The sequence below is a fragment of the Gopherus evgoodei genome, chromosome 2 (genome assembly GCF_007399415.2).
Source record: "Gopherus evgoodei ecotype Sinaloan lineage chromosome 2, rGopEvg1_v1.p, whole genome shotgun sequence".
In the NCBI taxonomy this organism is placed as follows: Eukaryota; Metazoa; Chordata; order Testudines; family Testudinidae; genus Gopherus; species Gopherus evgoodei.
The window spans coordinates 2,473,478-2,487,842 of record NC_044323.1 but is presented as its reverse complement, the minus strand read 5'-3'; the positions used below and the strand labels follow the sequence as shown (position 1 = coordinate 2,487,842).

Below are 14,365 nucleotides of genomic sequence, written 5' to 3'. Positions count from 1 at the left end.
TAGGAGACCACACGAAAGTATCTTCAAATTCTCCAAACAGTTCTATTCTCATCAAGAGTCCCCGTCAGCCACTGCTTTGTGTCAATTCCCTACTAGTCACTTACATCTGGTTTCACTGGACAGTACCATTCTAGCTCAGAAAAAATGAACTTTTGAACCATCCATATTTCTATATGAACCGTGGATGGCTTTGCCTTTCATAGACTTAGGTTTTTGGTTTTAAAATTGTCATCCTAGGGTCCTATCTTTTAATTTCACCAACACTGAGGAAAAAAGGAATGATTAAGAATATGACCTAAAAATAAAAATGAATCATCTATGGGCATTTTTCCTTATATCAGGCAGTGGATGTTACTGAAAATGTAAAGAATTCCAGCGACGTTTCAGGCCAACAGCACTGTAGGGAAGGAGACCTGCATGCTGCAACCCGGTGAAGTTAACTGATGTCTTGAAGAGGAAGAGATCCCTCAGCCAGGTCAGTTTATGACTGTGCCACAGGGTCCTGTATTGAGCACTGAAAAATAGACTTTGGATATCTCTTGTTTCAGTGGAAGTATGCATGGGAACAGAATGCCAGCTCTGTTTGTTGTCCTATTCTTGACAAGCTAACAAGTCCAGCCACCGGTACAGGATTTTCTGATTTAACTGAAAGTAAATTAAAAAATAGTGAAGAAAGAAACCTCTGGAGTCCATGAACAAATAGGGTTTTGCTACTGAAAGGGCTGAAGTATCAACCAAATGCTCCTTTAAAAGGTCAGTTATAGCGGCCAGTATAGATATTATGGCATGGAATTCAGATACAAAAAATAAGTGTATTTATAATTGCCTGTATAATATATACAACCTGTACATTAGATATCTATACATCCATCCCACTAATTTCATAGAAAGTTTACTTTATCAGTTTAATTTGTTACCATCTCACCCTTCAAGGGTGACCAAAATCCACTCCCCATGCAAATAGCTACTGATGCTGAACTCAACCTGGCTGAGAATTTCCTGGTTATTGTAACCTTAAAAGGAGAAATTCTAAGCAATAGAACAAATTTACTGTCACTTCCTGTCTGAATTCACCGCCATCTGTTGGAGTCAATTCTGCTAGATGCTCAGAGCCCTGAACTCCCTAACAGTGTCAGTCCTGCAGGAGGTGCCCAAGCACCTTGCATGGACAAATGCTACGGGTGTTGGGGAGGTATATATGCACCACAGCGATCTCTGGGGAGCAGCAGGAAACCTGTCACATCTACTTGTGCTGGACTGGGATTGAGATCGGGTTTTACTGAGTGAACAGTTGTGCTTGTGAAGGTCAAGGGGCTAGCAGCACTGGGAACGTGAATCCACACAGCCCCAGGCCAGAGAGCACAAAGAGCCACAACAGGAGTTCTCACCACACACATGCACACGCACATACACACTAGCCCAATCAATAACTTTGCTAGAGGTAAAAATGTGGTTCCATCTCCTATTTCCCTCAGGTCCTAGGTTTTTCCTGAGCAAAGACTGCCAGCCATGCTGAATGGCAGGATTGGTTTTAGACCTAGAGACTGTCCACTAGGACAGCGCTAAATGCACCAACACTCATGCCCCACTCTGCACTATAGGCTGAATTTGAACCAGAGTGCTAGAGGCAAAAGGCCAAGGTTACCCACACCAAGCAACTCCCCTCCTGCAAGAGGACAGCCCAGAGGTCACATCTGCAGAGTTCCCTCTGTGACCAATGAAGAGCAGCCCACGTTGGCCTTCGCTACAAAACAATCACGTCAGTATCGCAGCAGACAGCCTTCAGGTTCGGATTAGAAATGTTTTGACAACACCAACAATAGGTTTAAATTATTCACATTGTGGTAAACTTCATTTAAAAAAAGTCTGAGTTACAATAGGAATATCATGTGCAAAACTGTAAACCCGCCATCGGGTCCCAGTGAGCTGTTACTGCTCAATGCAAGTTTCTTGCCCCAGCTTCGTTGCATCACTCCAGAGCGACGACAGCAAAGAAAACACAAAACCAAAGAAAGTTCTAAGAAGTCAGAGGAAGGGACTTCGGTTCCATCACCCAACCCGGGTTTCCTCTCACACAGCACGCTCACCTGCACGAAGACACACGCATGCCTTCACAGTAAGAGGGCACCAGCCACCATCACAAAATGGGCACCAGTGAAGCCATTGACAAGGCGGGAAAAATAATCACATCCCAGTTCATCCTTGGAGCCTCTTTCAGACTGGAAGGTCAGGAAGACAGCAGCAAATGTTGCTGCAATTAGTACACGGGGGTGAAAGAGAACAATAAGCCCCTTTGAAAGGAGCTATCTTCTCATCCTCCCTCCCACAGCTGTGTCTCATGATGAATCCTGGTCCATGCTGCAGCCAAGAGCTTCAATGTCGTTGCTTATGTCAGAGATCATTCGGTCCCACTCGTCTCCCTCGGAAGGGGCAGACTGGTCATCCGAGCTCCCCGCAGCTCCATTCCCATTGCTCGTTGAATTGGAGGTAGTGCTCAGAGTCCGTCTGTACCTCCCGAAACTGTCTGTGATAATTCCCCGGCCATCCTTCACCCCGATGGTTTCTAGGAAGTTCTCAAAGTGTTGGCTGTCCTTTTCAGGAATGAACGGTCTAAGGCCTTCCCCAGAAAATAAACAAAGGAGGAAAAATTAGTCATTTGATACAGTTAGCATGACAACGTTACACTGATCAAGACTATATTTGTGATGTTCTTATCAGGGAGAGCTTTGCCCAAGTAAAGGCTTCAGGATTTGGTTGTAGGACACCAAGAAAGTCAAGATGCAGCAACTGAACTCATCCTGTCTCCTCTCCCCCCAATATTTGAGGCTCCAATAGCTGAGGTTTTTTTTGTTTAAACTAAAACTGAAGTCACCCAAACTGCTAGTGACTGTGTGTGACAGTGTCACGTCACCTCCTGCACTACAGCAGCTTCCCCATCTCTAAAACAGGGTCACTGGCTACACGTAATTAGTTCACATTAGTAAAGCTCAAGGAGATCTTCGGATGCCAGGGACCAGAGGAGTGTAGAGAACTACTGAGTTTAAAAAAGTCAAGAACAACTGCTCCGTATCTCTGAGACAACATACTCTCAAGCTCACACTCTTCAGTTCTGCACAGTCTGCAGGAGAAGATTCCCCTTTCAGTGCTGCCACCTTCTGCGGGTTCAGAGAGAGGTACTCCAGCGCCAATTATTTCCACTTTTGTCCCCATGCAGTATTAACCATCTCTCCTGGCCTGACCAGCAGGATTTGGGGTATCCAGAGCAGCTCTGACCCCTGGCCAGCTGAAGAACACTTAACAGCATACCCCTGGTTATTGTTTAGACTGTATAGAGCCAGCCCCAAAGACCATACAATCTAATTTGAAACCAGACAACAAGCAAATGCAAGAAACAGGAGATAGGGAGAGGGAGGAGAATACTAATGAGATTCGACAGACAAGGTGAGTGAGGTAGTATCTTTTACTGGACCTACTTCTGGCTTTCACCAACAGAAGTTGGTCCAGTAAGAGATACTACCTCACCAACCATGTCTGTATAATATCCTGGGACTAACATTGTAAACTAATGAGATCATGCAGTTACATGCTGTAGGCTCATTAGGGGACAAACTTAATTGTTTTAAAGCAAAAATCAATGGTCTGTGACTGCCATTCAGCCTCTCCAGCAGAGCCGATTTCTTGGTGGGTCTTCCAACCTGAGCTCATGGCAATATATTCCTTCTGTATAAAAGGAGGTCCCACCCTTTGACAGGGTTCAGTATTGAGTCCAACCATGACTCCATCCTAAGAGCCCTTCTACAACCACAGCTAGAGGACCTGAGACAAATAGGAACCAAAAGGCTGTTTAAAAGAGGACACAGAAAGCCAAGATCCCCCAAATCACTAACCGAACAGCCCAATTCAGCACTGACACAGAGGCACTCCCAGTGCCTCTAGTGGAGTTGCAATGGGGTGGAAGTCAGCACTGAACCAGGTCTATGCATTTTAAGACCATTTCCAAAGCAGTCTCCCCAGCCAGGACCAGAGTCTGGGGTTGTTTACAGGCGAGTCTCATCTTACGCTGGGGTTAGGTTCCGCTGTCAGCACGTAAAGTGAAAATTGTGTAGAGTCAAAATTACATTGAGTGTAATGGCGGGCAGAATTGCCTGCACTACAGGTACAGTATTTAAAATTGTTTTTTTTTTGTTTTTGCTGACTCACAAAGCTGAATTTGTGCATGTTAAGTGTGCGTAAGATGAGACTCGCCTGCATTTCACAGACAAGAGTTAACAGCATCAGCCTGATCAGTGTGGGGGTTGCTCTTCTGTAGGTACTGGTGGAAGCAAATCTTGCAAGGAGGAACATATTGCTGAACTCCTGGGTCCTGGCAAGAGAAAACCCATTTTGTTCACCTATGAGTCACGATCCTGCAGTAAACCACCCAAGGAGCAGGCTCAGGGCCTTAAGGCATCTCTGTAATTTGCAAGACTACTTGTGGATCCTGTGTAATGATTACAGGCCTCTCTGAATTTTGTCTCACTGTTGGAGGGGAATCTGGCAGGTTACACAGAAAACTGCGGGGGGGGGGGGGGAAGAAGAGGTAGACCTACTCATTACATACAGCCTCCCCACTCCCTCCAAAAAACTGCATTGTGCTTCTGAAGACTATTCACAGGAAAGAGATTTCATATTTTAGATGATTGCTGTGATTATGGTCAGGAGCAGAGAGGTTATTTTACCTCTGTATTTGGCACTGGTGCGACTGCAGCTGGAACACAGTGTCCAGATCTGGTGTCCACAATTCAAGAAGGATGTTGACAAATTGGAGAGGGGTCAGAGAAGAGTCACAAGACTGATTAAAGGTTTGGAAAACCTGCCTTATATAGCGTTGGACTCAAAGAGTTCAATCTATTTAGCTTCACAAGGAGAAGGTTGAGGGGTGACTTGATCACAATCTGTAAGTATCTACATGGGGAACAAACATTGAATAATGGGCTCTTCTAACAGAGAAACTTATAATAGTCCAATGGCTGGAACTTAAACCTAGACAAATTCACACCGGAGAGTAATTAACCACTGGAACATTTTACCAAAGGTCATGGTAGATTCGCCACCACTGATCAGACTGGATATATTTCTAAAAGCTCTGCTCCAGGAATATCATGGAGAAGTTCTCTGGCCTGTGTTCTACAGAACATCAGACTAGATGCCAGTGATCTCTTCTGGCCCTGGAATCTAGGAATCTATTAATTATCCTGCATTGATCCTTCTGGTAGAATCTGACTGTCAAGGCTAGGATCAAGAATCATACCCAAACTTCTCATGAAGAGTTAAGAACATAAGAATGGCCACACTGGGTCAAACCAATGGGCCATCTAGTCCAGTATCTTGTCTTCTGACAGTAGCCAGTACCAGAAGCTTCAGAGATGATGAACACAACAGGGCAATAATTGAGTGATCCATCTCGTCATCCAGTCCCAACATTCTGGCAGTCAGATTTACAGATATCCAAAGTATGAGGTTGCATCCCTGGCCATGCTAATGGCCACTGGTGGACCTATCTGACATGAACTTATCTAAACCTTTTCTCAACCAAGTTATACACAACATTTCCTGGCAACGAGTTCCACAGGTTTACTGTGTTGTATGAAGTACTTCCTTTTATTTTAAACCTGCTGCCTATTAATTTCATTGGGTAATTCTGGTTCTTGTATTACTGGAACGGTTAAACAACACTGCCCTATTCACTTTTTCCACACTGCTCATGATTTTATATGCCTCTATCATATCCCCCCCTTAATTGTCTCTTTTCTAAGTTGAATAGTCCCAGTCTTATTAATCTCTCCTAATATGGAAGCTGTTCCACACCCCTAATCATTTCTCTCCATCATAGCAGCAGATACATGGCATGACAGGACTTCACCTAAAATATCTCCTCCTTAACACTTTGGTAGGCTTGGGGTTTAACTACCTTATTTCACAGAATATTAGGATTGGAAGAGACCTCAGGAGGTCATCTAGTCCAACCCACCGTTCAAAGCAGGACCAACGCCAACTAAATCATTGCAGGAGGGCTTTGTCAAGCCTTAAAACCCTCTAAGGATGGAGATTCCACCACCTCCCTAGGTAACTCATTCTAGTGCTTCACCACCCTCCTACTGAAATAGTGTTTCCTAATATCCAACCTAGACCTCCCCCACTGCAGCTTGAGACCACTGCTCCTTGTTCTGTCATCCGCCACCACTGAGAACAACCAAGCTCCATCCTCTCAATCTATTAACGTAATCAATTAAACTATCTTTAATAAATATCTAATTTATGGAGCTAGTTATATCCAAACTGTAGGAAGCTTCTTGTTCTCCTTCACTTTGGCAGAGCAACACCACACAGTAGAGCTGTCCAATTTCTGGAGGGTTTTTCCCACTGATGTTGGCATGCACTGCCATGGAATACATGCCCTTCTCCTTAACTATTAATGTTTTCCTTGCAGTTCTCAATGAGGCAATATTGCACAGAGGAAATAACATGGGCTCCCTCTGATGGCTAACATAACACATTTGCAGTCCCATGGATGTGGAAGGAACACGTGTCACATGTTTGCTAATGAGAATTCATTAAAAAGAGAGTGGAGATAAAGCCCAAAAGATGATTCAGCACTGAGACACCCGGTGCAGCTTTACAGATCTTAATACATTAACAGCATCAACATGTAGATTAAAAACACATTGAGGAAAAGGCTCCGAGCTGCTTCTAGGAACATCTGTCACCATTCACTTCCCCATTCCATGAGAGGGGGCTGTTGTCTTGCAGTGGGACTACAAATACAACATTATGCTTCCCACCAGGAAGCTAAGTATCACTGCCCGTAAGACTGAGGCTGCAGATGTCATTTTAAAGCAATGAAAATCAAGACTTGCAGAGGTGCTGCGCTATATGTTAGGAACAGGAGTTGTTTTTTTCCTTTTAATAGCTCATTTAATCCAGGTAAAATTAAACCCATTCTAAAAACAGAACTTTCCTTACAATTCCCACTGGTCAGTGGGAGCAGAGTCCAATGGTGCATTGTTCAAATGGCAGGGTGGCAGCTTCCTGTCTGATTGTTAATTATTCTTTAAAACACTTCTTTGTAAGTGTTAGTATATAAGCTTATTTGCCAGCTTGAGATAGAATTTTGGGTTTGACGTTTTGATACTCTTCTATCTTATACTAATAAGTGTGAAGATCAATGAACAAAGACTGTGTTTGCATTTCCCACAACCAGATCAGGCTTTTAGTACAATGGGAAAAGATAAAGGGATACAGCTGAAGTGTTGCTGGGCATGGTGGGAATGTAATATATGAGCACACACTTGAAGACCGCCTCAACTCCTTATCTTTGTCTGTGTGATGAGAACCAGGGGAGAAGGTGAAGGGAAAGCCCTCTAACAGTAATTAGATGTAGGCATTAGAAACTTGACAGACATTGAAGGGTTCATTTAAAAACTAAGTCTGTTTAACCTAGAAGATAAAGGTCCTGCCTCCTAGCTCTGAGCAAAAGGGCCCAGCCCTGATCCTTTTCAAGTCAATGGGGACAGCAGTAGGCCTGTTGAGTTCCAATCCTACTGGTGTTGTACCCTGTTGCAGGACTGTCTCTCTCCCTAACCCTGCTGTCATACCATAGGAAAGATGATCTAGAGGACTGGGCAGTAGTAGTTGGTGACATAGGTTCCATTCCCTGCTCTGACACAGACTTCTTAAGTGACCGTGGGCAAGCCACTTAGGCCCAGATTCTCAAAAGGTATTTAGGTGCCTAACGCCCATTGATTTCAACACAAGTCAGGGGCCTAAGTATCAGTGAGGATCTGGCCTTTAGCAGCTCTGTTCTCAGTTCCCCGTGTGAACAACAGGGGGCAGTAGTACTGCCCTGCCTCATGGGGGATGTGAGGGTAAGTAGGTTAAACACTGTAAGGCTCAGATACCATGGTCATGCGGGCCATACAAGAACCTCAGGTAGATCAATCAATACATTTTCAGCACAGGGCTCAGACCTGCAGCCCATACTCATCTTAGGCCCACTGATATTAAATTAATCCACAAGGGGATATTATACCCTCTTCAGCAGCTGACCTGTTTCGAAACAACCCATAGACCACTTCTGGCAATATGTTCCCAGACTGTCTGGAACTCCTCAGGAATCTTTACTGCCTTTATCCATAGGCGCATTTATGCTACATTCAAGGAATTGAGTGGAATATATAGTGGTCTGCCAGTCCCCACCCACTCCCATTTTCATGGGTGCTGGGTATTCATACCATATCTAGTAATTTGTAATCATGGTGATAGAGTAATTCTTGCCTTTTTTCTGGTGCAAAGAAAAGACAGACCTCCAAAACAAAGACAGGCCTCCAACTGAATATTTCCCACGGGGGATTGGACTGGTAATGAGCTACAGAGCATTTCACTAATTTGACTCTGACCTAGATCAGTAGTAGCTTAAGTCATTACCATCCAGGGCTGTTCAGTGGGCTGCATGAGGGGTAACAGTCCAGAAAATGGGCATCCACATCACAACCACCACCACCACTTCGTCCTCTTGCTGGGCACGTTTCAGAGAAACCAAAATGGCTTTTGGAGACCAAACTACCCCATCTCTAGAGATCAGAGCTGAGGCACTTTGGTGGGAAGCTGCCACTTCCTGTGCTGTACTGGTTCTGTGGTTTGATCTACCAGACAGACACTTTTTGTGATCTCTAAATTCATTCATAAAACATACATCTCACGCACACTAAGACACAACTAAGGAGAGCTCAGCCACATAACGATGGGGTATCTAGTAAAGGCGATGGTGAAGGGAGTCTTCAACGATCAAAGTGGTAGCTATTTGTCTCGCTATCACATATTTATGTGGCCAAACTGTTCCCTTCAACTCCTTGTTTGCACTACAAAAATGTTTTATAAAACATTCAGACCACAGGAGCATTCAGACAGCAAAAGCAAGCAGGATCTGCCCTACAGTGATGCTGTCCAAACAATATCACTCCCAAAGTTGTAGAGGAGTCAATAGGTTTGCTAACATCCAAGTTAAATGCAGATGAGTTGCAAAACATTGATTAAACAGAGGCAGAGGTGCTGGGGAATAGGAGTCAAACCATTTTTTTTCCTAATTGGTTTCACTTCTGGGCACGTTACGGACAAAGGTAACAGAAGCCACTTGAAATGAGGTTGGAACCCAGCATATAACGCAATCATAAGTTGGCTCCCCTTTAAGGCCTAATGCCAGTGGTCCCTGATGCCATGGCGCCTGCCGGGACATTGATGTGCACCTACCTAGTGCCCAGCAGGGGAGAGAAGCTGCGGCCCCCCGCCTGCCGGGGACACAGAACTCCGAGGCTGCAGGCACCAGTGCTCACTGTCCCCAGCAGGCGCGGGGCCACGGCTTCTCTCCCCTGCTGAGCACTAGGGGCACTATGTGGCGCACATCAATGCACCGCATTGGGGACCACTGACTTAAACTGACCGGCTTGAAACCCCGCTATACCACGACCTCGCATTTATCACAATGGAATTTTTTGGACCCCAAACATCACTTTATAGCAGGGTTTCACTGTAGTTGAAAGCAGTTATCAACTCCCTGCTCATTCTTCTCTTCTGCAGACTAAATAATCCCAGTTCCCTCAGCCTCTCCTCATAAGTCATGTGCTCCAGCCCCCTAATCACTTTTGTTGCCCTCCACTGGACTTTCCAATTTTTCCACATCCTTCTTGTAGTGTGGGGGCCCCCAAAACTGGACACAGTACTCCAGATGAGGCCTCACCAATGCCAAATAGAGGGGAACTATCACGTCCCTCGATCTGCTGGCAATGCCCCTACTTATACAGCCCAAAATGCCGTTAGCCTTCTTGGCAACAAGGGCACACTGACTCATATCCAGCTTCCCGTCAACTGTAACCCGAGGTCCTTTTCTGCAGAACTGCTGCCTAGCCACTCAGTCCCTAGTCTGAAGCAGTGCATGGGATTCTTCCGTCCTAAGTGCAGGACTCTGCACTTGTCCTTGTTGAATCTCAGATTTCTTTTGGCCTATTTTGCTAATTTCTCTAGGTCCCTCTGTATCTTATCCCTACCTTCCAGCATATCTACCACTCCTCCCAGTTTAGTGTCATCTGCAAACTTCCCGAGGGTGCAATCCACACCATCCTACAGATCATTAATGAAGATATCTAACAAAAATGGCCCCAGGACCGACCCTTGGGGCGCATCGCTTCATACCGGCTGCCAACTAGACATGGAGCCGTTGATCACTACCCATTGAGCCCGACAATCTAACCAGCTTTCTATCCACCTTATAGTCCATTCATCCAGCCCATACTACTTTAACTTGCTGGCAAGAATACTATGGGAGACGGTATCAAAAGCTTTGCTAAAGTCAAGGAACAACATGTCCACTGCTTTCCCCTCATCCACGGAGCCAGTTATCTCCTCAAAGAAGGCAATTAGGTTAGTCAGCCATGATTTGCCCTTGGTGAATCTATGCTGCCTGTTCCTGATCACTTTCCTCAAAGCGCTTCAAAGACTGATTCCTTGAGGACCTGCTCCATGATTTTTCCAGGGACCAAGGTGAGGCTGACTAGCCTATAGTTCCCCAGATTCTCCTCCTTCCCTTTTTTTAAAAGATGGGCACTACATTAGCCTTTTTCCAGTCATCCAGGACCTCGTCTGATTGCCATGAGTTTTTAAAGATACTGGCCAACAGCTCTGCAATCACATCCACCAACTCCTTTAGCACCCTCGGACACAGTGCATCTGGCCCCATGGACTTGTGCTCTTCCAGCTTTTCTAAATAGTCCTGAACCACTTTTCTTCACAGAGGACTGGTCACCTCCCCTTCATACTGGGCTGCCAGTCTGGGACCAACCGACACTGCTTTCAAAATTCTCCAGCCTTGGGTGCATGCAGCAAATGCGTACTCACCCTGGAGTATGTGTAGGGACCAGCACTTGAAAAAGGGAGCGTTCATCTACATAGAGTTTAGAGGCAGAAGGGACTGCCTGATCATCTAGTCTGACCTCCTGTATTGACTGCCCCTCACACAGCTCTGCCAGCAGCTCGTATATCAAGCGGATCCCACCTCTGTACCTCCACTGACAGCAGCTGGGACAGTATCCATCTCAACAGACATGACCCAGCCTGCTCAGGGCTTTATGGGTCAAAAACTCTTTCCCCATCTGTGACGTTATTGACATGAACTGGGACCATATAGATCATTGTTGCAACCAAGGTCCCATTGTGGTACCAAATCTGTTATAAAGGGGGTCAAATAAGGTGTCTAAGACAAGATTATGGTTTGCTGGTTATGATTATGCTATCATTTTTGTAGTTGAACTTATGAATATTGGATCTATACTGTCTATTTCAAATTTGTGCTGTGCTTCTGGGTGACACCCCTGACAAGTTGGTGTCAGCACTGCCTAGCCTGCTTGATGGCCCATTAAGGACCATCAGCTGTACAACTGACCCACTGAGAGAAGGCAGATACCTTGGGACTCAAGATATGCAGGGACATGCCTACGGACAGAACTCTGAGGTTTTTCCATGCCACGTGATGGACAGCTTGTCTTTGGGACAAAGAAAGCAGAGACCACATGGCAAGAGAGACTATAAAAAGCTGCTCAGCTCCTCCATCTGGTCTTCAGTCCTGCTTCTTACCTCTGGAGGAACTTTGCTACAAACGAAAACTCTACACAAAGGACTGATGACCCATCCCAGCTGTGGATGTTCCAGAGTCTTGATTTGAACCTCCAGTTTATTCTATCACTGCTACAAGACTGAACCAAGAACTCTGGACTCAATTACATACAGTAATGGCATTTAACCAATTCTAGCTCTCATCTATATCTTTTTTCTTTTATGAATAATCCTTTAGATTCTAGAGGATTGGCAACAGTGTTATTTGTGGGTAAGATCTGATCTATATATTGACCTGAGTCTGGGGCTTGGTCCTCTGGGATTGAGAGAACATTTTTTCTTTTACTGAGGTATTGATTTTCATAACCATTCATCCCCACAACAATTGGCACTGGTGGTGATACTGGGAAACTGGAGTGTCTAAGGGAATTGCTTGTATGACGTGTAGTTAGCCAGTGGGGTAAAAACGAAGTCCTCTGTGTCTGGCTGGTCTGGTTTGCCTTAGAGGTGGAAAAACCCCAGCCTTGGGCTATAACTGCCCTGCTTTAAGCAAGTTGTCCTAAATTGGCACTCTCAGTTGGGTCTCACCAGAACCAGCATTGTTACACCATCAGCCTCCACCTGGAACTCAGCAGGCAGCCACTGTGGATCCCAGAGCACTGGTGTCATGGGCTCTCCAAAGATACACAGCTGGATAAGCTGCTGCTGAACTCTGCGCCAGCTTCAGTTTCCAGATGGATTTAAAGGCACAGACCCATATAGAGGCAGGGCAAAGTCCTTGGATTCTAAATATCTAGCTTTAAAAAAATATCTCCTTCACACTACCAAGACATTTTTAGATGCTATTTCTGTTGGACCAATGGGAAGGAGGTTATGTTCTCTCACTTCCCCTGTTTGTTCATTAGCAGAACCAATGTTATTCCTAGAGCTACGCAGACATTAGTGAAAACGATGCACCCTAACGTGACAAGGGCATGACATGGCCCAGACAGGCTCAAAATGGCTCTGTCAGGTTAAAAAGGCATTTTTAAAAACAAGGAGACAGATCTTCAGCTGTCGTCACTGGAGCCTTACTTCACTGATTTTAATGATGCTAAAGCGGGGGTTCTCAAACTGGGGGTTCGGACCCCTCGGGGGTCATGAGGTTATTACATGGGGGGGGGTCGCGAGCTGTCAGCCTCCACTACAAATCCCACTTTGCCTCCAACATTTATAATGGTGTTAAATACATTAAGAAGTGTTTTTCATTTATAAAAGGTGGGGGGGGGGGGGGGAAGAGTTGCATTCAGAGACTTGCTGTGTGGAAGGGGTCACCAGTGCAAAAGTTTGAGAACCACTGTGCTAAGCCAATCTACAGCAGCTGAGGAAGGACTTTAAATGTCTGATTATTAACAGTCTTGGACTATTAACATTGAAAAAAATTGACAATGCCGTTTGCTATTCATTATTTTTGCATTTCTTTTAGCTTGGATAATGAATTAAGCAGTCCGTTCACTTTCCAGTGAAGGATGGTGCAGTGTTTCGGTTGAAGACAATGCAAGGGGAGGTCTGAACGTAAACCACTTTTCCAATGGAATTTTAAAAACATTTCACAGAAATGTTGCTCTAGAGCTATTCCCAAGGCATCATTTTAATAGGGACAGGCTCATCTGCATGTGGCCCTGCTGCCCTCGACAGAATCGCATCAGAACTGTCCAAATGTGTCACAGGCCCTGTACTGCTACCAGCAAAACATCCCACCCATAGTTCACATGGTGGAGACCCGTACTTTGGAGCAGGAGGAACTAAGCTTGATCACCACTTTTTCCAGAGAACTGCTGGGGAGCCAGCGTGTACAGCATGGGATCATCACCAGCTGCCTACAGACTTCTCCCATTGCACTTCTGATCAATGGGGAAAGCAAGAGAAAGACAAGTTCACATTGAACTTTGAAGAGTACTGATGTCAGTGAACATTACTCAACCAAAGTGGGCAAGAACCACAGAGCATTTGCAGCTTTACTGCACAGTTTGACATATCAAACCCGAGTCTTGGGAGAAGGAAGGTTGCATCCTCCAGAATCCGCCCCCTTAGGATCCTGCATCAGTTCAAACTGTACTTCTCAGAAGGTCTGAGCATGATTTCCTTGGGCTTGACAGCAACACGCCCCAAGGGGTTCAGGATGAGAGAGTCTGATCCCCCACAGGCCATCTTTCCTCTCCCTCCCAGGTCTGTTATCTTTATGTTAGTCCAGCTTAGCTGAAACTTACCTAGTAACAGGAATTTCCTACTGTCCCCATAGAGCTGTCTCAGGTTGATGCAGAATTCGTGTATTGAAGCCCCATTGCGATATTCATGCAGGAGCATTGCAAACTGCTGGATCTCTTGGGAAGAGAGTTTGGTTCTTAGCTAAGGAGAAGAAGCACAACGCATGATTTGACCTCATTTCTAATAGTGGAGAAGCCACGGCTAGTGAGGAACAAAACATTCAATGGGCTCTGTTAAAAACAGCAAGTAAGGGTCACTCAGTGGCAGACAAAGCAGGGACTGACATTCTCCTAACATAAACTGACTGTTTAATCACATTAATGACTCAGCCCATGTCGTTGTTGGCAAAAGGGAGACAACATTGTAAGAAATCCACCCTCAAGCAGCACGGGGGTTAACCTAGAAATGCCGTTCCATCTTAGGGAGCTCAAGCTAATCAGTGTCTATGCTGACTATAAGTAGGTGTTTAGGAAACAGG

At 45.2% G+C, this 14,365-nt stretch overlaps 1 protein-coding gene across 10 annotated transcripts in view; it reads right to left on the bottom strand.

Moving 5' to 3' along the window:
- Nucleotides 1-728: 728 nt before the first annotated feature.
- The window catches only part of CCM2 (CCM2 scaffold protein), an 84,630-nt gene continuing 70,993 nt past the window's right edge, over nt 729-14,365 (bottom strand). For all 10 annotated transcript variants that reach the window (XM_030549789.1, XM_030549790.1, XM_030549787.1 and 7 more), the window contains 2 exons: nt 13,890-14,028; nt 729-2,617 (listed from right to left, as the gene is read on the bottom strand). In XM_030549789.1, coding sequence (XP_030405649.1) covers nt 2,337-2,617; nt 13,890-14,028 — 420 coding nt within the window. In that variant the 3' untranslated portion in view covers nt 729-2,336. The remainder of the gene's footprint in view (nt 2,618-13,889; nt 14,029-14,365) is intronic.